At 40.6% G+C, this 24796-nt stretch overlaps 1 protein-coding gene across 1 annotated transcript in view; it reads left to right on the forward strand.

Annotated features, from left to right (window-relative positions):
- Positions 1-24796, forward strand: part of MBOAT1 (membrane bound glycerophospholipid O-acyltransferase 1) — a 114504-nt gene that overhangs the window by 35297 nt on the left and 54411 nt on the right. Inside the window, exons 2-3 of the mRNA XM_025999315.2 lie at positions 22308-22453; positions 23688-23765. Of these exons, the coding sequence (XP_025855100.1) occupies positions 22308-22453; positions 23688-23765 (224 nt within the window). The remainder of the gene's footprint in view (positions 1-22307; positions 22454-23687; positions 23766-24796) is intronic.

The following is a 24796-nucleotide window of genomic DNA, read 5'->3' on the forward strand; positions in this document are numbered from 1 at the left end:
GAGGCCATACCTCCTTATTGGCTTTGAAATGGAGTAAAAAACTGGTCATAAATGCTCTCATCTCCTTTGGGTCTTATTTTCTGACTGTTTAAACTCTCAACTTTAAAAAAACTTAGCTATTTATAAAGTAAAAATAACTTATGATGATGATAATAATGAGTCCTTGGATTTGCCAGTGCTATTCTAGACATTAATATCTTACATATATATTAATTCACTAAAACCTCGCAACCACCCTAAAGTGGGAGGGCTTATGTCTATGAATGAAGACATTAATAAGTAGTGGGTGGATACAAAATCTGGATCTGGAGAGACCCCAGGCTGTACTTTCAACCACAACACTGCACCATATTAATTCTAAAATAAACAAAACCCAAAAACACATGCCCTCACAGGCAAACTCCAAAATTAACTCTTGCAACAACCTTTATGATGCTATTGGGCTCCTTGATGTGTGTTGCAATTGTGCATATGTCTTACAACATGTGATATTTTTTTTTCTTAAATTTCTCTTGAAGAGGAAAATAAAAATGTCACATAAGAGCCTAAGCTTAAATTCTCCACTTAAGAGGAAGCAGTGACTGGGCTAAAGATAGTTTCTTGCCTTGGGCTTTTCTTCCTATATTATTTTTATTAATTAAAGAAAAATTTGTTGTGAGCCCTTAAAGGGGATCAGGTGTTGGGGAAGGAATTGTGTTTTGATGCGTTTTTCTGTTTCTCTTCCTTGCCTACAGAAGTCTTCATTGTGCATTTCAGAACTTAACAGAAAATGGCTTTACTGTAACTTTCTTTCTTGACTGTCTTAGTAAATAATATATTCAAGGTGAATTAATTTGCCTCTTATGAATGTCACCATCTCTGTTCTGCCGTGGGTCCATCATGCCAGATGTGAAAATGGAAATTAAAGGACTTTGACAATAGTAACTTTTTGCTTTGAAAATTGTCTTTAATTGGTTAGTTGATATTATTTTTAGTTGGTGTGGGTTCCATGAGTAGAACTGTTTGCAGGTCTTGATTTCTTCAAGCTACTCACAGGAAGCAGCTCTTCCTTCTGGAGCCCTGATGCATCCCACCGGATTGCACACAGCAGTGCCATTGTGCTGTGCGACTCCAGCAGTGGCCACCTGGAGCTTCTATAGATTGGTGGCCTGGGGACCTGGGCCCCCAGTACTGCTTTTACCCCTCACTTCTCCCTCTGTTGTCTTAGATTTTCTCTAGGCATGCCTAACAGCTCTGCACTGTATCATGAAGCTCATTTTTTGAGACAAGAGCAAGTGCAACGATGCCACCTGGAAGAGGCGTTCCGTTGATAGCCATGCACACTGCTCCATGCATGTTGCTCCTATGTGTACATATTCCTTGCACCACGATGGGTCTGGAGTGCACCACAAGAACTGCAATCAGTGCCATCACAGACTTGTTTAGTGTGCTACCATTTTTTTAAGTCCCTTCAAACCCTGTATCTTATATAAAATTTATAAATCTTTACAGAAAACTGACCATTATTATTAGTTTTGCTTTTCATTTGAATTCATAGAGGCTCCAGTAAGTGGCTGGCTGAGGGCTACTGGGGCCTGACAGGCAGCCTGTGGAGGTTGGCCCATGGGATGAGGGAGGCAGGAACTTCACCACAGCCTGGTCCATGCTGTGTTTGCTCAGGACTGTCCCTTGGGCATTGAGAAGAGGTAGGTGGAGTGGTGAGAACACTGGGTTAGAACTGTCTTTGCTTTTCAGGTCTAGAGAAAAAACAAGAAATCAAGCAGTTTTCCAATCAGTAAAGCCTGAGTATAATTTTTGCATTTGCCCAAATAGCCTATGACCTACTGGAAAGCACAGAAGGGAAAAGAACTAGTTGGAGTCCTTCTTTGGAACCACCAGAAGTGGGAGCCATTGAGCGAGGCCTGCTGTAGCTGTCTGTGTATTCCCCCCCTTTTCCCTTGGATTTATTTCTGTTTTCTTCTATATATCTCTTTTCTTCTTTACCATTAGGTTTGGATTGTATTAATTCCATCTAAATAGTTGTACATTCATTCATTCTACAGAGATTAAATTCTTATGTGCCAGGTGCTGTACTAGGTGCCAGGGATCCAAAAAGTAACAAGCTAATAGGTTTCTGTCCATGAGACCCTCACATACTATTGGAGAAACAATTGGATTTTGTCAAGAGTCTTAATTGTTTTTGCTGTCAATTCTGAGTTCTAGAGTGATGCGGCAAGAAGCGACCATTACCATATACTTTTTGTCTTTTCCCTTCTTATTTATATGCCATCCCCAACATTTTTGTCTTTATCATTTCTCTATATTTTAAACCCAGGATTCCTAAATATTTACCAGCACTGCCTAGCTCTGCATGTAGTACTCAGACTTAAACAGTTGTCCAATTTCTGGTCCGTCTCTAAGTCAAACAGAGTTTTAAATCTCTTTTGTGTCCTCCTATTTATGAACAGCAAAATGTATTTTGACTCTTTCAGATATTTTCCAAAATTAGTCATTAATCATTTCTGAGGACATGTTTCCATTAAGTTGTGGTATTTTTTTGTTTTGTTTTGTTTTGTTTTTGTTTTTTTTAGAGAGGAAGAGCATGCACTTCTGCACGCCTGCGGGAGTGGGGGTTGGGGGAGGGGCAGAGAGAGAAGGAAAGAGAGGATCTTAAGCAGGCTCCATGCCTTGTGCAGAGCCTCATGTGGTGCTTGATCTCCAACCCTAAGATAATGACCTGAGCTGAAATCAAGAGTCAGTAATTTTTTTTTTTTTTAAGAGTCAGTAATTTGAAGAATTAACACTTGGAACTTAAAGAACAGCACTTCTTGAAGTCATTCATGGCTCCAAAACATTCTTGTAATCTCAAAAATGCCTTCCAGTAAACATTTTCTGAATGCCTAGCAGAGGTATGACACTATGTTCCTTATAGAATAAAAAATAAGCATAGTCTCTGCCTTCTTGAATCTATTGGTCCAGGTAATGAGATCTTTAGAACAGAGCACAAGAAGTGATGTGATTGTGGAAGCTGAAGGTGTAGTGGGAGCAGGAGAAGGGAAGGCTTCCTAGAGGAGGTAACCTCTAAGCTACAATCAAAGGACTGCAGAGGAGGGGAGGGAAGGATGGGCAAGATCAGAGGTAGGGAGATTAGCAAATGGCTGTTGGAAATTGTCGAGTTGAAATGAATGGTAGCCTGAATTAAGGTAGATGTGGAGAGGGGAACATGCGGATTTAAGATAGATTTAGAAGGTAGAATTAATAGAGTGAGGAGATTGGTTCTGTTTGGGAGGGGGCACATAAGAGAGAAGTACAGTTCTCTGGTTTCTGGCCTGAAAGCAGTCAGGTGGTTGAAGGGTCCCACCCTTGAGCAGAGACCCAGAAAGAGGAATAGATGGGAGGGAAAGATGATGAGCTCTGTTAGGGACATACTGGAATTTAGGTGTCTGTAGTTTATCCAAGCAAAGATTCCAGCAGGCATGGGAATATACGTATAGGAATTCAAGGGAGAACCTCTGGGCTGCAGAAAATGATTTGGGATTCTCCAGCTGGTATTTGAGGCACAGGAGTAAGGGAGGTCTCTTGGCATGTAATGTGGTATGAGAAGAGAAGCTGGCCTAGGATGGCCTCCAGAAGGGCACTGTGGTAGCAAGTGACAGGGGAGCAGCTCTCAAAGGAAAGAGATAAAAAGTGATCAGAAAGGTAAAGACAACACAGAGAATGTGGTGTCAGGGAGTCAAGAAGAAAGAGCGTAGAGTCAAGTATAGTGTCAAATATGTTCCTGTCAGGCAAAGACTGGATATGGTTCCTTGGCTTTGGCAAGCAAGAATATGGTGGTGATTTGGGCAGAGCAGTTGTGGGGTATTAGGGATAGGCCATAGTTTGTGGCATGAAGGGGAGGTTGAGAAATGGAGTATGATTTTAGGGATTCTTTGGAATTCAGTTTTTTTTTTTAAGATTTTATTTATTTATTCATGAGAGACACAGAGAAAGGCAGAGACACAGGCAGAGGGAGAGGCAGGCTCCATGCAGGAGCCCGATGTGGAACTCGATCCCAGAACTCCAGGACCATGCCTAAGCCAAAGATAGATGCTCAACTGCTTGAGACACCCAGATGTCCCATGGAATTCAGTTTTTAAAATAAAATCCCATCCTTTCCCTTTTCCCTATGACTGCATAGGTGGAAGAATTAATAGGTACCAAAGAAAAGCATGCTTATTACTTGAAAACAAATTTTTAACCTTAGTTGGAAATTTGTTTCCTACCTTTGAAAACTGTATATAGTTTGCTGTTGAATAGGCTAAGGTGTTTTTGTTGTTGTTTTTAAAAAAACAGGATGCACGGTTTCTTTGACTCTTGGTCCACATTACAATTTCCCTTTTGCTACAAACACATATTCTAGAGAAGGTGATTACATAATAGGAGCTGAAAATAGATTTGTTCCTAGGGACCAAGCAAAATCACAGATTTTCCTCTTAGAATGATCTGCCATGATACAAGGGCTACCAGCCCTTCAGTAGTCTCCACTGTTGGAGCAGTTATATCTCTGTTGTATCCCACCTGGCCCCACAAGGTCTCTCTCTGATAAAAGCTAAATGGTAATGTGTTTTACTTTCAGTGTAAACTAAATTAAAATTAATTCTGTGGTGAGACTTTGGAGAATTTCATAACACTCTCAGATAATTGGTCACACCCTAGGGAATTGCATAAGAAAATATAGTCCTGGTTTTGCATTTTCCGTTTCCCCAAAGATCTCACTGAGTAGCATCTTCAACAGCAAGTAGTATTATGGATGTTAGGAAAGTGTATAGTTCAGTGGAGGGCATCTTCCTTGGAGGGGTAAAGTTTTTACTTAAGTCCACCAGGAAAGAAGTTGTTCAAATTGGATTTTCTTGTTTAGGAGCAACATAAGTTGTTGGGGAGAGAGGCAAGTTGTGAGTCTGTTTCCTTCCCTCTCGTTAAATAACCTTATTTAACCTCTGCATTTTATCCTCTGGGAAAACAGTGATGCTATTTGTACTCACTGCCTCCTTAGTGATGTGAAATAACCAAATGCAGTGTGTGTCTATGAGTACACATGTGTGTTACCTTTTTATAAGAAAGATGACACTGTGGTATCATATAGTTAATTCATGCTCCATGCTGGTTGGGCTTCTGTTTCTCGATTAATTCTATTTCCAATGTGTATGCCTAAGAATTTTAAAATAAGTAATGAGATTTGGAAAAAAAAGTGTTAGAAAAAAGGATGAATGTAGCCTTTTAAAAGCACAGTCACAAGCTCATCTCATTTGGCAAAGAAGATGGATTAATTGTGTTTTCATACAGGACAGATATTTGACTATACAGGAGCATATTATGCATTTGATAGGCCATCAGGGATTTTTTTTGGGAGGTATGTTTCATCATCTACATCCTTTCTACTAAAGGATGTGTAGAGACATTCGTCAACTATAATTAGTACTTGAGCTTTTCTCCTTGCTACTGTGTTGGGAAAACAGCTTGATGGAAAAAAAAAAGATAATATCTAGCATGTACTGAACAAGCAGTGTGCTAATCACTTGACATGTATTAACTCATTTAATTCTGTGAGAGTAGGTCTATTATCATGCTTATGTTATGGAAGAATTTGAAAAACAGGTTAAGTAACTTGGCTAAGGTTGTCCAGCCAGGGGTTGAGTTACGATGGGATCTGTCTCCAGCAGGCTGAGTTCATAGCTTGTGTTCTTCACTCTATTCTAGATATCATCACTATTGGTTAAATCTGTGTGCTTAATTCATCTGCATAACTCTCCCTTTTTATAGTAAATACTTAAAAATGTTAATGTAGTGGCCAATAAAGTCATTGGCCAAAGGTCAATGATAAATCAACTAGCAGTCAGGAAAATGTAAATTGAATTACTACAATACCAATGTTTACTACCTGATTGAAAAAAAATTAAGCAGATTCATAGCATACAGTGCTGGCAAAGGTGAAGGTTAAAGAAGACCATAGGCATTTTGATGGTGGGAGTAAAACATTTCTTCCAACTTTTGGAGAAGGTATCTGGTCATACTTATCAAATTAAAAAAATATATACCATTTGACTAAACTCCTAGGACTTCATCTTAAAGACAAAATCTTCAGTGCATAAAGATATATATCAACAAGGATTTTTTTATGGTGCTGTTTGTAGTGGCCGAAAACCCCTGGAAACCACTTGGAGGTTGGAAACCACTTGAGTAAATTATGTCATAAACATAATATTGAAATTTTGGAAAACTAATAAGGCCCTTTTCTTTCCTCCTGGATGTGGACCAACTTGGAAATAAAATCCAAGAGACAGAGGAAGATCAAAATATTACCTTTATTAATGATAAAGTTGATTACCTTTATTAATGATAAAAACCACAGTAGGTTCCCTTTCTCTTTACCCTTGAATGAGACTGACTTACCCTTCAACCCTGAACACTGGCTGGTAGCTGGGCAACCACACAAGACCCCCTCGGAAGGACAAAGCAGGGAGCATAGAGAGAGAAGGCCCTTTGTAAATGCAGACCTGACCCTAAAGAGAGAAGTCCCGGAAGGTCTGAACTAGTCATGTTCAGTGTTTCCTCTCAAATTCAGTTGGCTAAGTCAACTGGACTTAGGAAAGGAAGGACTGAGGGCGGTCAGGTTAGATACCTTTCATATTTTCCCTTCTAGGGAATGGAGTGGAAATTATTTTTATGGAAATCATTCTATGGAAAACTAAAACATTCCCCACTCTAACACATATTATGGAATACCATGCAGTTTTAAAAAGTACATACAAGCTCAGTGTGAGTAGACTTGGAAAGATGTCTGTGATATTTTATTAAGTGAAACATTGAATTACATGATTACCATGTAATCAATACCATGATTATATTAAAGGAAAAAACAACATGTATGGGTACATTTTTATAGATATAGATAAAAATATTAAAAAATTGACTCCAGTTTGCAAAGAAATATGGTGGGTGGTGTGTGTAGAAGGTTGGGAATGGGGAGGACTATGAGTTTTTTTCACTGTATATTTCTGTGTCTTTCAGTTGTTAAAATAAGTGTTTATTAATTTTTTTATAGGAACATAAAATGAAATGAAAAATAACCACTACTTTTTTCAATTGACTTCATTTTGGTATAGTTTTGCTAGATGCCTGGAAGAAAAACTTGAAATTCTTTTGTTATATTTAATTTAGTTCTCATAATATAGGATAATAGTTTGATTACTTTGGATGACTTTTGTCTGTTCTGTATGAATCAATTGGTTTTCCAATTTGTTTTTAAACCTACAAAAAGTGGGGTGTACAGTGCACTAGACCTTTTTAGTAGCTCTTCCTATAGTTAATAAAGCTCTTCTGTGATGGGGTGATGAGTGTCAGGGAGCCAAAATGTAGCCAGTTAGTCAGCCAGCAGGTGTATCAACAAAGTATTAATAAAGATATTGTAGGTCATGTTGGGCATGGAGATCTGAATCCATTTATAAGGTGGAAGCAGATCTGTCTGTAGAGTTAGGAGCCTCCTGCCATAGTCTCCCCTCTGTGGGCTAGTTTCCTTACCTACAAATGAGGGGCTTGCTCCAGATAATTGCTAATAGTCTAAGATTCTCTTGTATATTTTATGACTGAATTAAAATCTTTAATTACTCTAAAATGGACTTGCTAAACTGCCTATCACACACACACACACACACACACACACACACACACACCTGCTTCTGGTGGTGATCTCTATCTGTGTGTAAAACTTGACATATCCAGGCCCTGGTCAAGATTATAAAGCCATAATCAAACCAGTAATCAAAAACCTCCCCACAGGGACACTGGAGTGGCGCTCAGTTGGTTGAGGGTCTGACTCTTGGTTTCAGCACAGGTTGTGATCTCTTGGGTTGTGAGATTTGAGCCCTCTGTACTCAGCAGGGAGTCTGCTTGAGGATTCTCTCCTTCTGCCCCTTCTCTCTCTCTCTCTCTCTCTCTAATCTTTACAAAAACACATAAAACCTCTCCACAAACAAAAATCCTGGACCATATGGTTTCACTGGTGAATTCTACTGAACATTAAAAAGGAGGATTAATACCAATCCTTAAACTTTTTCAAAAAACAGAAGAGGAGAGAATACTTCCAAACTAATGTTATGAGGCCAGGATTACCCTGAAACCAAAGCCAGACAAAGACACCACTAGAAAAGAAAATTATAGGCTAATCTCTCTGGAAAACAGAGATGCAAAAGTCTTCAACAAATATTAGCAAACCAAATTCAACAATATGACAAAATTCAGATGTCATGATCAAGTAGGATTCATCCCAGGGATGCAGCGATGGTTCAGCATCTACAAACAATCAACATGATACACCATACCACATTAACAAAATGAAGGATAAAATCATATGGCCATCTCAATAGATGCAGAGGCATTTGACAAAATTCAGCATCCATTTATTATAAAATTGACAAAGTGGGTATAGAGGGAACAATTCTCACAATAATAAAGGCCATTATAATAAAACCACAGCTGATACCATATTCAGTGGTGAAAAGGTAAATGCTTTCCTTAAGTCAGGAATAAGGCAGGGGTGCCTGCTATCACTACTTTTATTCAACACAGTAGTGTAAGTCCTAGCCAGAGCAGTTAGGCAAGAAAAAGAAACAAAAGGCATCAGAATTAGAAAGAAAGAAGTAGAACTGTCTCTAATTCCAAATGACATGTTCTATAGAAAACCCTACAGACTGTACCAAAAAACTGTTAGAACTGGTAAATTAATTCAGTAAGTTGCAAGATATGAGATCAATGTACAGAAATCTGTTGTATTGCTACTCACTAATAATTAGCTATCAGAAAGATAAAATAACTCACAATTAAATAAAAAAGAAGATACCAGAATAAATTTAACCAAAAAGGTGAAAGACCTGTATATTAAAAACTATAAGATATTGGGGCACCAATATCTGGTGGCTCAGTGGTTGAATGTCTGCCTTTGGCTCAGGTTGTGATCCTGGAGTCCTGGAATCGAGTTTTGCATCAGGGTCCCTGCAGCGAGCCTGCTTCTCCCTTCGCCTGTGTCTCTGCCTCTCTCTGTGTCTCTCATGAATAAATAAATAAAATCTTAAAAAACAAAATAAAACTATAAGATATTGATGAAAAAGATTGAAGAGGACAGAAATAATTGAAAAGATAGACCATGCTCTTGGATTAGAAGAATGAATATTGTTAAAATGTCCATACTATCCAAAGCAATCTACATATTTAATGCAATCCCTATCAAAATTCCATGGCATTTTCCACAGCAACGGAACAAACAATCTTAAAATTTGTATAGAGCCACAAAAGACCATAGCTAAATCAGTCTTGAGAAAGAAGAACAAAGCTAGAGGCATCATGCTTTCTGATTTCAAAGTATTCTACAAAGGTGTAACAAAACACTGTGGTATTGGTATAAAACAGTTTAATGGAACAGACTAGAAAACCCAGAAATACACCATGTTACAAATTAATGGTCTATTAATTTATAACAAAGGAACCAGGAATGTATAATGGGGGAAGTACAGTCTTTCCAATAGATGATGATGGGAAAACTGTACAGCCACATGCAAAAGAATGAAACTTGACCACTATCTTTCACCATACACAAAATGGATTAAAGATTTGACTGTAAGACCTGAAACCGTAAAACTCCTACAAGAAAACATAAGCAGTAAACTCCTTAATGTAGGTCTTGGCAATGATCTTTTGGATTTGAGGCAAAAAACAAAAGCAATCAAAAAGTGAACAAGTGGGACTACATCAAACTAAAAAGTTACACATCAAAGGATATCATCAACAGCATCAAAAGTCAGCCTAGCGATTCAGAGAAGATATTTTGCAAATCACATATGTGATAAGGGGTTAGTATCCCAAATATATAAAGAACTCATACAACTCAATAGCAAAAAATAATCTGGTTAGAAATTGGGCAGAGGAACTGAGTAAACATTTTTCCAAAGAAGATATACAGATGGCCAACAGACACATGGAAAAAGATATTTGATATCATCATTAGAGAATGCAAATCAGAAGCACAGTGAGCTATCACCTCACACCTGTCAGAACAGCTGTTATCAAAAGGATAAGAAATAATATATGTTGGTGAGGATGTGGAGTAGAGTTCTCCTCATGGGGGAGTTCTCCTCATGGGCTATTGGTGGGAGTGTAATTTGGTGCAAACACTATGGGAGATGGTATGCATGTTCCTCAAAAAATTAGAAATAGAACTACCATATGATCTAGTAATTCCACTTCTGGGTATTTATTCAAAAGAAATGCAAACTCTTTACCTGAAAAGATATCTGCACCCCTATATTCATTGCAGCATTATTTGCAGTAGCCAACATGTAGAAACAACCTTAGTGTCCATTGATGTTTGAATGGTTAAAGAAAGTGCATATGCATGTGTGTGATGGAATATTACTCAGCCATAAAAAAGGAAAATTGCCATTTGTGACAATATTAATGGACTTTGAGGGCATTATGCTAATGAAACAAGATAAAGACAAATATCATATGAGCTCACATATGTGGAATCTAAAAAATATCCCAGAACTCATACAGAGAACAGATTGATGGTTGCCAAAGGTAGGGGCTGGGGAGTGGGCAAAATGGGTGTAGGGCATTGAAAGGCACAAACTTCCAGTTGAAAACCAGTCATGGAAATGTAATATACAGCATGGTGACCGTCATTAACAATACTGTGTTGTGTATTTGATAGTTGCTAAGAGATGGATCTTAAAAATTCTTGTCACCAGAAAAAGAACTGTAACAATGTGTGGTGATGGATGTTAATTGGCTTATTGTGGTGATCATATCATAATGCACAAAAATATCAAGGGGCACTTGGCTGGCTCAGTCAAAAGAGCATGTGACTCTTGTGCTCAGGGTTGTGCGTTCGAGCCCTAAGTTGGGTGTGGAGATTACTTAAATAAGTGAATAAATAAAAACTTTAAAAAATATATTTATTTATATTTACATATTTATATATTTTTTTATTATATATATTTTGAAGTTTTGATATTAAATATCAGATCTTTTTTTGTACACCTGAAACTAATTTGTTATATGTCAGTTAGATCTTAGTAAGGTAAAGTTGCCCCAAACATTACACTTCCTAGTTAAGTGGTGCTTCCTTCTGTACTTCTGTCCCTTCTTCCCACTGTTAGTCTTAGGGTTCCTCACTCAGACCTTATTCTGAGACGGTCCTCTCAGACCTCCTGCATCCCATCTTACTTCCATCCCACATCCAAGGCTGGTAAAGAATTGCAAGCAGGTACACTGGACCAGAGTCAGGACACCTTAGTTCACAGCTCTGAGAACAGCCACTCGGTGGCTGTGTGACCAAGGCCAAGTCATTGACAGTCTCTGGGCTTCACTTCTCTCACCTGGAAAATGAGATGTTGGAATGACAGGTGAAGGTTTAATTAAGTGAATCATCCATGGTGGCTAAGCAGATTGTTTCTGGATCCAGAATCCCTGAGTTTAAATTCTAGTGTTGCCAATGACTAGGTATGTGATGTTTGTGAAAATGTTTTAACTTCTCTGTGACTTAATTTACTTTTGTTTAAAATTTACTGTGCCTAAAAGAGCCTCAGGAAGTTGTGAATGTTAAGGAGTAACACAGGAGGACTTAAAGCAGTGCCTGGGATGTAGTACACACCCTGCTGCTAGTTATTATTATCGTGTTGCTGTTGTTGTCACTTTCGACTGGCTAACAATGGAATTCGTTCTAGTGGGCAGATAATCTCCAGAGGATATATAGGTGGCTGTCTGTGGACAGGGTTTTCAGGACTCCTCAAATGGTCCTGAATTCTATTCAGTCTTCTGCCTCCTTGGCCCAGGATTAGAAGTATATGATTTATGGGGTGGGAGATAAGCTGGAGACAGATCCTTAAAAAAAGATGTCACGCACATATTTTCAGGTTTTACTCTGCCATGACTAAACAGACAGCATAAACATTTTTTTTGCCCCTATATCCATTGGAGTTCATTTTTAAAGCGTTTTAATTTTAAATCATAACTAATACATGACACAATATTTACAGAATAGGGCAAGCTGCAAGTCTTCCTGTGCAGTGTAAATGAGCCAAGAATACAGGAATTTTTTTTTCCTTCGAAGTAAGAGAAGGATTATCTCATTCCAGAGGGACTGGATGACGTACCCTGAACTGGGGGCAAGGAGGCTTCTGATGTGAGTATACAAACTCCAAAGAGAAAGTCTATGGAAGTCTCCGAGATGAGTTGTTGGAACTGGCTTTGAGCCCCACCTCCTCACCCTACTAGATGGAGATCTTGAGAGGCGATCGCAGGCAGTAGCTAAGCATGTCAGTTTAAGTCCTGATGCTGCTCTGTGGTGGAGGAGCTTTGGAGTCCTTTATGTTGTGTCTGAGATCCTCGGTAGGACGTTGAGGCTTGCCAAGAAGGTTAAGTCAGGTAATGGGTGTGAAGCACTTAGTATCACAGCCAGCATTTGTTGAGCTCAGTAAATGTACATGCCCAATAAATGCCTATTGTTATTACTTAAAACTTGTGTGTTTTAAACAAAGCCTACGGGTTGTGTAAAGCCATTGTAGGCCAATGAGCTTTTTTTTTTTTTTAAGTATTTATTTATTTGAGAGAGAGAGTGCCTGAGAGCAGGAGCAGAAGGGGGAGGGCAGAGGGAGCGAGAGAAGCAGACTCCCTCCTGAGCAGGGAGCCTGATGTGGGGCCCGATCCCAGGACCCTGGGATCATGACCTGAGCTGAAGGCAGATGCTTAACCAATTGAGCCACCCAGGCGCCCCTGCCAATGAGCTGTTGATAGCTGTGGGGTCAGGGAGTCAGGGGGCAGGGACACCCCTCTCCTGTGGGTGGGCTGAGAGACCCTTCCAGGGTAGGAGGCTCCCACATATGCAAAGACTCACAGCTCCTCACAGCATTGCCTTTGGGGCTTGCTCACTTTCCACATGTGGGTGCAAGGGAAATGAAGTGTGTTTCATTCCAGCAGTTTGAGTAAAGGATTTTTACTGAGCGGTATGATGGGGTTGAATTGTGGTCCCCACCAAATCCAGATGTTGAAATCCTAACCCTTTGTGAATCCAGCCACCGTACATAACCGTTTTGGTTTTCATCCTCTTCACATGTGAAATAGGGAGGAAGCTACTTCAAAAAGTTGTTACAAAGCTTAAATCAAATCGTTTACATGGGGTTTAGCACTGCACCCGACACGTGGGGAGCACTGGATGAATGGCACGTATGGTTATGGTGGGTCACTAAAAGCCCATTTCGTTTTAAACCACACACGTGGATGATCAACTTTAAGTGATATTTGCTTATCGACAAGCTTTGAAAAAATCAGCTCATTACACATTTAAAAGGACTTCTTGCTGAGGTTCCAAGGCATTGGAACAAAAGCGTCACAAGGATCTCTTTGAAAGTGCAAAGTAGCAGGAGAGTATGGTACAAACACTTTTTGTTCTGTGCTGCAGAAGGGAATAGGATTTCTTGTCATCTTCCCCAGCCACATTTATTTGTAGGAGGCAATGCAAGAGAGTACTGTTTGTGGAGGAGGAATGGCTGGCCTTTAAATAAGGAATTGTTTAATTAGATCGGTTTTGTCTGGGAGCATATAAGGCAGTGTTGCTTGAGAGAAACATTCCAGGCCTGGATGGTCGCCTGCGCCTCATTGGTGAGCCACCATCGTAGAGGAAATAATTCTGCACTGTAATATTTGCTGTTTGTTAAAAATAGACTGCTTGCATCTCTTCATTAGGAAGAAGGCAATGCTTTTTGCTCCTGGCAAAGTTCGTTTCTTGTTGGAAGGATATGAAGGCCATGGAACAGAAATCCCCAAATAATGCCTTTGTAGCAGCACATAACTGCTGAAAGATTTGAGATTTAAGACATACATTAGAAAATTGCAGCACAGTTTGCTTGTGTTTTGGTGAAATAGGGAGTCAAACCCTTGGGCTTGTGTTTTATTTTCTTGCAATGACTTTGAAATCTTGTAAGAGCCGTGGAAACTGAGCTCCTGTTGAATCTGAGGTATGTCAGGCTTGCGTGTGTGGAAGAGACTGACCAAAACAGCTGTGCTCTCCTGTTTCCTTGTGCATAAGGACCCACACAATACTTTAATTGTGCAGAGCATATTGTTGAATATCACAAATGAAAGCGCAGCTTTCTTTTCTGCTCCGGAGGGGGTGTGTCAGCACAAAAGTAGAGATGTTGCACATGTTCCTTTTAAATGTGAAGTTTATTCAAGAGCATCATGGTACAGATTTTATTCTTTCTGGCCATCCACGCTGTTACCCTTGACATTTTGCCACGTATAGAACGTGTTTTTCTTTAAGAGCAAACTTGTTACAGGTTGTTTTTTTTTACTTATGCCTAATTCTTCCCTGAACTTTATCTGCAGTTGGTGCTAATAAATGCAACCTTGAGGCTTAGGGATTTTAATGCAGATTTTGTTTTTAAAGATTTTATTTATTTACTCATGAGAGACACACAGAGAGAGGCAGAGACATAGGCAGAGGGAGAAGCAGGCTTCCTGTGGGGATCTCGATACAGGACTCGATTCCAGGACCCCAGGATCCTGATCTGAGCCAAAGGCAGACACTCAACCACTGAGCCACCCAGGCACCCCTAAATGCAGATTTTTAAGTTTCTTTGATTGCCTTGATGGTGTGTGTGTGTGTGTGTGTGTGTGAAAATCCACATGGAGTTTACAACTATAAATTGTAAAAAAAATAAATTTACAGAAAATTTGCTTTGTTTCCCGTCACCTGACAAAATAGCCAACTTCCACTTTGCGTGGTACGTTTGCCTTTTTTCCTAATGCCACTATTAGTTTTTTTTTTGACATAGTTGTAAGCACATATACAATTTTATACTCTGTGTTTTTTAATTAGTTATAACAAATGCTTTTCATCTGATTATAGGCACTTTGCATGCCCAGTTTTAATACTGTTACACTGCATGGTCTACACACTAAGTACTATCCTCCGTGTCCTGTGTTTAAAAGGTAGATCTTACTTTATTTTGTTTTATAAGTAATACCTTCACATTTTCTCAACATTTCACCTTCTGTTATCCAACAGATGGATTTCCAGGAATTGGTTGAATGTGCAGCTTATAGCAAATACCAGCACAGTGCTTTCAAGAAGGATTATACCTCAAGGTGCATCCTTGAGCTGTTTCATATGTTAACCAGCATCTTTACTAGTTGTTGAACTTTTAGGTCCCTTCTTCTTGGGACTGGAAATAATATGGCGGTAAAAATTTTTGTGTAAAATTTTGTGCACATTTCTAATAGCGGCGATGATGATTGGTTGAAAATTTACAGCCATGGCTAGCTATGCAAAAATATGTGACTTTGAAATTCCTCCCTGCTGCACTTTATTTAGCTTTCAAGCGAAATTGCCAGTTATAAGCAGCTCCCTAAAGTTTTGTCTGCCCCTGCCTCTAGGAATAAGCTAAGCCTGAAGGGTCCACATACCTTTGGAGCCATGGTGAGGGCCTCAGGTCCTTGTGCCACTGGGGCCTCGCTGGCCTCTGCTGGAATGGAGCCTCTCAATTTGGTTTTGGGGGTTGGCCTCTCTTTGCTGCTTTGTCCTCTGTACCGTGCAGTGTCTCCTGTGGCTCCTGGGGGCAGGTTCACACTTAGCATCCACATCAGTGCAACCCCAAGACCTTCTCAGGCCTGTCAGCCCTCTGCCGGTCTCTCAGCTGCTCCCGGAGCCTGGGAGAGGGGCCTGAGTGATGCCTCTGGTTTGTGTACTTCATCACCTTCTGAGCCTCTTGGAAGCACTGCTGGCATCACCTGGGGCTGCGTTCTGAGAAGCCAGGCAACCAGTGTCCTATGGAAATACTTGGATCATTCCTCCAGACTTCTTTCCTATATTTGTAGAGACTGCTTAGACTTTTTCAGATTTCTGTCTGCTTTAGGTTTATGAAACCCAACTTGGGAGCTGGAAAACCCAGAGATTGACTCTTTGTCATAGGCTGCATTGCCTCTCCCTGTGGAAGAAAGGACACATGGAAAATTCTGGCCGCTGCCTGAAGATGTGGTGGGAAAGGGAACCAGTACAAGGGCAGCAGGGAGGAGGCTGGGGAAGCCAGATCGTAATAGCTCAACAGTAGTTACTGTGTGTTGAGTTACTCTACACATAATTCGTTATGTTATCATAGTGGGTGTAGAATAATATTAATAGCAGGTGCCTGTCAGCACCAGGCACTGGGGAGCCAGTTCGTAATAGCTCAATAATAGTTACTGTGTATTGAGTTATTCTACACATAATTCGTTATCATAGTGAGTGTAGAGTGATATTTATTAATGTTAATTAGAATAATATTAATAGCAGGTGCTTGTCAGCACCAGGCACTGTTTGAAGTAATTTTACGTATTTAGTTCCAACAAGCCTGTGAAGTGGTAACCACCACTATTACCCCCATCAAATGAACTAAGAGTCGAAGCGCAGCAAGCTCTTGTAGCTCTTCAGTCAGTAATTGGTGGATCCTGGTTTTGAAGCCAGATATTCGGCTCTAGGTCAACTCTTGCAACACCTGGATCTTAGTTGTGGGATGCGGGGTCATGAGCCCTTCATGTGGTTATTATTGAAGGTAGATCTATTTCTTTTGTAATGGTAATTTGACACGCTTCTTCTGGAAGTTTGATCATTTCAAAAAGGCTTTTGTTAATATTGTTTTACTATTTAAGAAGACAGGATCCCTTTATCACTTTGATTTGTTTCTGTACTTACGTATATCTATTACCTCACTAACTTAGGTGTTTCTCCAATTTGGGTAGTTTCAACTTCTGGTAGTCACCAGAGTTTAGTATCTATCATCTCAGGCCAGTGATTTGCTTTCCAGAGTTGTGTAATTTTAAAAACCTGTTTGTTATGGGAAGGTTCAAACACACACAGAAGTGGAGAAGTTAGTAGGATGAGCGTTCTTATGCTCAGCACTCACTTTTCAGCTCATGGCCAATCTTGTTTCATCTATACCATGATTTGTTAACACTGGCTCTCCTGACCTGTTGGGTCAAAATATTCTATGTTGTGGGGGGCTGTCCTGTGCCTCTTCAGATATTATCCTCTATCCACTAAATACCAGTAGCATTTCTTCTGGTTATGACAACCAAAAATGTTGCCTAGGGAGCAAGTCTTCCCCTGAGAACCACTGATTTGTACTCCCTCTACTCTCCCCATCCCTTCAAGATTATTTGGAAGCAGATCCTATACATTAAATCAAAACATATTTTGAGTTGTGTTTTTGAAAAACAATGCTTCCAATTTTATTGGTCCTATATATATAGAGGAAAGAAGTAATAATCTCATTCTGTTCCTATTAGTGCCTGCCCCCATCGGCTGCAGAGATGGTCATAGTTCATTCCAGCTACTAGAGTTGATATGAAGTAGCAAATGCAAAGAAATTGGTATCATGCTTCAGCCTATAGTTTCAAAAATTTTTTTGTGGTAAAATAGACAAAATATAAAATCTTCCATTTTAACTATTTGTAAGCATACAGTGCAGTTCAGTGGCATTAAGCACATTCCCATTGTTATGCATCACCACCACCCATCTCCAGAATTCTTTTTATCTTGCAAAACTGAAACTCTGTATCTGTTAAATAATAACCCCATTCCCCCACCCCTCAGTCTGTCTACTATGAATCACCTTTCTACTCTCAGTCTCAATGAATTTAACTGCTGTATTCTAGGTACTTCATTTAAGTGGAGTCATACAATAGTTTTCCATTTGTGACTGCATTATTCACTTAGCGTAATGCCCTCAAAGTTTATCCATGTTGTGGCATATGTCAGAATTTCTCCCATCTCAAGGCTGAATAATATTCCATTGTGTATTAGACCACATTAAAAAAAAGATTTTATTTATTTATTCATGAGAGACACAGAGAGAGAGAGACAGAGACACAGTCAGAGGGAGAAGCAGACTCCATGCAGGGAGCCTGATGTGGGGCTTGATCCTGGGACTCCAGGATCACACTCTGCACCAAAGGCAGGCGCTAAACCGCTGAGCCACCCAGGGATCTCCTGTTATACCACATTTTGTTTATCCATTCATCTGTTGATAGATGCTTGGGTTGATTCCACCTTTTGGCTGTTGTGAATAGAGCTGTTACAAACATGGGTGAAGAAATATATCTTCAAGACCCCACTTTCAGTTCTTTTGAGTAAATACCCAGAAGTGGATTTGCCAGATCATATATATAATGTATATTGGTAGGTTTAATTTTTTTGGAGAACCGCCATGTTGTTTTCCACAGTGGCTGCACCATCCTACATTCCTACTTGCAATGCAGAAGTGTTCTAATGTCCTCATCCTTGCCAACATGTATTTCTTTTTTTAAATAATAGCCATTCTAATGGGTGCGAAGTGGTGTCTAACTGATTCAACTTGTGCCTTTTAAGATATACATCTGATAGTGGAAAAGCAGTTCTGTTAGAAGCCTCCTGTAGAACTAAGCAGTGCTGCTGTGTTTCCACTTTTGCCTTGGAACAGTTTGCCAGGGAACATTCAGATAGCCATCCATGACTCACTCCCGGGAAGAGGATGAGCGAGTGGGTTGTGTCTGTGTGGAGGAGGAAGCTTGCAGTTCCTAGCGAAGTCTTGCATTTAAACATTAACTACTAACAGTTAAAGGATTCAGGTTAGATTAGCATCAGGGGCCATTAGAGCAAGAAAAGACATTAGAGACCAGGTCTACCAAATCACGTTTGGCAACCTCCTCCAAAAAAACTGAAACCCAGAGCATGTCAGTCTTCTTGACTTGGTGGTAGTGACAGTTTCTTGCCCACTGTCCCCAGTACCTGGCATATAGAGTCAACCTGTGAATGTTTGTAGAATTATTCAAGGAATTACCTAAGGCTGCCCAGCTGATACCTGAGAGAACTAGGGCATTCAGTCAGGTTCAGGTGAGATTATGGTGGCTGAAAGATGGCAGATAGCGTCAGTGACCCAAGCAGTCTTCACTTCTTCATTTCTTTATTGATCGCTGGAATGACAAGATGAGATGGAATTTTTGCACGGTGAGCCTTATTCTTCCTTGGAGGGCAGCAGGGACCTACTTTCTTTAACACAACCCAGCTGATGACTGGCGGGGGCGGGGCTGAGGAAGTCTGGGCCAGCTGAGTGACAGCCACCAAGCTTAAATCTGTTCCATCTCATCCCTGCCCCGCAGCCTTTATGGTCCCATCCTCCCATCCTCTACTTGTGCCTTTCTTCTTTCTGGGAAAGCCTAGTTCCTTCTGGGTACCTCTGTGTGTGTGTGGGGGGGGGTGTCTCTATCTTTAGTCTGCTAAAGCAGGTGTTCTCTATCTTGCCTGCTTACCAGAACCATCTGGATGCCTCGGAAAGTCCTGATGCCAGGCCAGTTATGTCAGAAGGCCTGGGGACAGGACCCCAGCAGCAGTATTTTTAATGTCCTTAACCACCACCACCCCCTTTGCCTTCCAGTTTTTACCTATTTAAACATTTTTTTCTCCTGATTATTAGCTTGAGTCTCCTCCTTCCTTAGCCATGAAACTTCTTGTTACTTACTTTGGATCTAAAGGGCACATAATATAAGAGAATGATAATGTAGTAAGTTCACCCAATGTTATTGTTACTTTATGATCACTTGTAGGTGATCCTACAAAGTGATCCTTTCTCAGAGTATAAGCTCCTGAAGGCAAGGGCGGTGGCTCCTTTCTCCTCTATCTCACTGCGTCTCAAAGTGACTGTGCATCACCATCCCTTGGGGGGCCGTTAAAGCAGCCCACCTTGAGAATGTCTAATTTAGTAGGTCTCAGGTGGGACATAAGAATTTGCATTTCTGACAGATATCCACGTGATGCTGATGCCGCTGGTCTGGGGACTACACTTGAGAAAGCACTACTCTACCCTTTGAATCATTCCTCATGTGCAGGGGCACTCAGTAATTACTGGCCAACCCAAAGTTATGGAACAGATTTCCCCTTGGATGCTCTCCTAAATGACTATGTTCCTCTGTGGCTGAGAGAATGAAAGAATATTTGATTGATCACCTACAGATGATCCTAACTTCAACTTTATGGTTGCCAATTCCTTTATATTTTGAACCTTGCTAAGATGGTTATTTTTCTCTCCATTGGGTGTGTGTGTGAGAGAGAGGGTTGTTGTTGGTCTATTTAGGCTACATAAAAAGGTAGGACTTCGTGGGGAGATGGGATAATTGGGTGATGGGCATTAAGCTGGGCACGTGATGTGATGAACACTGGGTTTTATACACAACTGATGAATGAATTATTGAACTCTAAATCTGAAATTAATGGTGTACTGTATGTTGGCAATTGCACTTAAGTTAAAAAAAAAAAAGGTATGACCGTAACATGTAGGCTCGGATCACAATTCACCTCCTCTCTGGCTTTCAGGATAGAAAGTGATGGCAGAGGCACCTGGGTGGCTCAGTGGTTTAGCTTCTGTCTTTGGCTCAGGGTGTGATCCCTGGGTCCTGGGATCGAGTCTCACATTGGGCTCCCTGCAGGGAGTCTGCTTCTCCCCCTGCTTATGTCTCTCCCTCTCTTTCTGTGTCTTTCATGAAAAAATAAATAAAATCTTTGAAAAAACAAGAAAGTGATGGCAGGCAAGAGCAGGTATAGTTTTTGGAAACATCAGTGAAGAATGATCTTCTAATAGAGGAGGGCGGGAATTCAACACAATTTTTAAAAACGACACAGAAGGGCTGCCTGGATGACTCAGTTGGTTAAGCAGCTGACTCTTGATTTTGGCTCGGGTCTTGATCTCAGAGTTGTGAGTTCGGGCTCCGAGTTGGGCTCCGTACTGGGCATGGAGTCTAATAAAATGGTAATAATAAAATAAATAAAAAAATGAAACAAAATATTCTTCAAAAGCATTTCTGTGGATTATCAGGAGTCCATAGTAGCCTTGATTTTTACTCGGAAAACAAAATGAACTCAGGGGGCACCGATGTTGCCCCCTCCAGCCCCACCGCGGCGACAGCCCTAATGAGTTTCACCAACAGCCACAGTTTTCTGTAGTGTAAGGGACTGTGGAGACTAAATTTGAGGCTCTATATAGATATCTATATCCTTGCTCCCTTTTATGTTAAGTGTCTTCTAAAAGTGAAGTTTTCATTCTGAATACTCTTGAGAAGGTTGATCCACTTTTCCGGTTGTCACTGATGGTTACATCACTTGAAAGATCAGCTGATCTTTCCCATGGGTATCAGGGAATTATTTTATATATTCCTTTAGGTCTAATATTTTTGACAGAGAGATCAATGGGATTTTTCTAGGGGATTTGCTGCCTGTTTTGCATAATTGGCAGGAAGTTTAAAGGGAGGCTAATTTTTTCTTCTTTTTTTTTTGAGACTTTATTTGAGAAGGAGCCCTTGTTTGAGAGCATAAACAAGGGTGGAGGGGCAGAGGGAGAGGGAGAAGCAGGCTCCCCGCTGAGTAGGGAGCCCAACATGGGGCTCCATCCTAGGGCCCTGGGATCATGACCTAAGCTGAAGGCAGATGGTGGTTAACTGATTGAGCCCCCAGGCACCCCAAGGCTCTTTTGTTTTTTATATGGATTTTTAATGCTGCCCCTTGGACTTGACCAATGCTCTTGTTAATTTGGTGTTAATTTAAAATGAGAAAAATTAGGGGCACCTGGGTGGGCTCAGTAGGTTAAGTCTGCCCTAGGCTCAGGTCATGATCCCGGGGTCTGGGGATCAAGCCCCGTGTCAGACTCCCTGCTCATCAGGGAGTCTGCTTCTCCTTCTCCCTCTGCCCCTCCCCTCAAGTTATGCCCATACTCTCTCTCTCAAATAAACAGATACAATCTTAAAAAAATGAGAAAAACTAGAGTCAAAACAGCTGATGATTACTTTGGAGAGACGGATTTAGTTTCTTAGGTATTAAATGAAGACAGCGTCATGGATTTGATTCATTTGTGTCTCTAAGGGAACACGTGCTTTATTTTAAGATCATGCTGTGGGTGAGCATGGGGTGGGGCAAAAGAGACCCAGTAAACTGACCTCACCATCACTGAGGTCCTTTTACATTAAAAAGCCCTCTTTGTATGGGTGGAAAAGCAACCTTGGCTAGTTTTAAAGGATTGGAAACATAACTCAGGTTCCTCACTTCTTACACCAGATGAAGGCATGGTTAATTTTTAGCCCCTGAACCTTTTTTCCAAATGAACACGCTGCTGAGAAAAAAATCCAAGACCAAGTCTTAGAGGCCCTTTGCTCTGGAAATCTGAAAAGAGTAAAGAGAACTTACACAGGTAAAAGGGTAAAGGTTTTGAGTCTCTCTCTCTCTTTTTTCCCCGGTACAGGTGAATTTTGTGGCATGCCAGCTCTTTGCTTTGTTTGCTGCTTTCTGGTTCCGCATCTACTTAAGTCCTGGTAAAACCAGTCCTGATGTCCGGCACGCACTTGTCACCATTTTTGGCATCTATTTTGTCATCTTTTGTTTTGGCTGGTGAGTATGAGCCTCAGGAATACTAATCTTTATCCTTTGGGTAATACTCTTTGTGGCAATACCCTTGGCATTTCCCAGGCACCAAGGAAAGAAATATATTTACTGCTATTATAAACTAATGGAGATGTTCCAGGAATGTCCATTAGCGGTAAGAACCTAGAACCAATAAACTACCCGTTAGAAGTCAGTTCAGTGAATTTTTCTGTAAGTTATGCTTCTATTGATTTCATCCTGGGTCATGTAAATGAATCAAGGTTTCATTTTCCGGGTGAGGGACCTTTCCTATCTGTTGTAGATATTGATGGTGTTTTTCTTGCGTTACTGCTAGAGCTAATCGGTGTTAGTCCTATGCCTGGAGTAGAATAATAGTTTTAGTGCTGGTTTGAGGAAATGCGAGTCATAGCTCAACAGAGAGAGCCCATAGTGTCATCTATGCCATCTACTACATAAATGGACCGGTTACCGTGGGAGTGACACTTCTCAGGGAAAAAATTTTAGGAACCAACATTTCTAGACATACAACATACAACCTAAATTTGTGAATTTATTCAGAATACTAGAATACTACTCTTCAATAAAAATTTGAGAAAAGATGATACATATTTTGAATCAGCTGTCTGGTGAAAATCTTGATATCTGGGAAAGGTCAGTTGAGTCCTGATTTTTTTTTTTAAGATTCTATTTATTTATTCATGAGAGACACACACAAAGAGAGAGAAGCAGAGACACAGGCAGGGGGAGAAGCAGGCTCCATGCAAGAAGCCTGATGCGGGACTCGATCCCCGGTCTCCAGGATCAGACCCTGGGCTGAAGGCGGCGCTAAACTGCTGAGCCACCCAGGCTGCCCCCCCCCCCACCTTTTTAAAGATTTTAGGGTCCTGATGTTTTAAAATCAAAACAACAACAACAATAAGTTTTGAGAAAAGAACTCTTCTGCATTCTCAGCTGTATGTGTGCAAAAGCATCAGCATTCCATTTATGGGCTCTTGACATCACTAGCACTGCAGTTGGCAGACCATGCCATGACTTCCTCCTGTCATTTCAAGATGTAGTACCTTAATTACACAGAGCAAAAATACTTGATTTATTTTCTCTTACATAAACACGAGGTAATGGATCACGTGCTTTTTGCTGGCGGGGGGGGGGGGGTAGGCAGCAGGAGCATGGGTATCCAGTAGGTATGCTAATTCCGAGTGTATTCAGTGTTTTCCCTTCTCTCCATAATGTTTTAAAGGTACTCTGTACATCTTTTTGTGCTGGTGTTAATGTGCTACGGGATCATGGTCACTGCAAGCGTATCCAGTATTCACAGGTAAGATTCTGGGAGTGAACCAGGCAAGATGAGCTTTTTCATGACTCTGAAATGTGTTTCCAGGATAAAGGGGGCACCTTCCCTATTTGCCTGCCACAGTGGCATATCCTAAGTGGGATATCCCATATCTCTGGGATATCAGAAAGAGAGAGGGAGGCCCTTAAACACTGGAAGTATTCAGAGGAAGCTTTGCAAAAGTGGTGGGAAGTCTCAGTTGTCAAAGTAGAAGCAGCCCTGTGGTAGCCACGAACTGGAAACAGTCCAAATGGCCACCACAGTGGGATACTACTCAGCAATAGAAAGGAATGAATGACTGATAACACACAATCACATGGATGAATCCTTGAAATAAATATGCAGGAAGAAGGAAGCCACACAAATTCTGTTCTTGAAAATGCAAACTTACCTGTAGTGATAGAGAGCAGATCAGAGCTTACCTGGGTGGGACGGTACAGAGAGACGTGGAAGTGATCAGGGAGGCAGGAAGAAGCGTGGGGGTGATGGATATGTTACCTTGAATTTGGCTGTGGTTTTCCAGCGGTGTACCTATGTCGAAACTTTCTGTACTTAAAATATGTACAATAGGGGATCCCTGGGTGGCGCAGTGGTTTGGCGCTTGCCTTTAGCCCAGGGCGCGATCCTGGAGACCTGGGATCGAATCCCACATCAGGCTCCCGGTGCATGGAGCCTGCTTCTCCCTCTGCCTGTGTCTCTGCCTCTCTCTCTCTCTCTGTGACTATCATAAATAAATAAAAATTAAAAAAAAATTAAAATATGTACAATAAAATGTTAAGAGCAGAAGAAGTATTCTTACCATGATACTTTCATTCAAAAGTACAAAAGCAACTTAATTCTTACTTTCATTCAAAAGTACAAAAGCAACTTAATTCTGCCTTGAAGGCAACATGCTTGGATTATTGATTCAGACACCTGGGTATCATCTATTTAGCTTTGTCTCTGTTTCCCATGGTCTGTAAAAAACCTCAGTATTAATACTGCCTTTCAGTAACGCTGGAATGTAAGCTCTATGG

The sequence above is a fragment of the Vulpes vulpes genome, chromosome 12 (genome assembly GCF_048418805.1).
Source record: "Vulpes vulpes isolate BD-2025 chromosome 12, VulVul3, whole genome shotgun sequence".
NCBI classification, from domain to species: Eukaryota; Metazoa; Chordata; class Mammalia; order Carnivora; family Canidae; genus Vulpes; species Vulpes vulpes.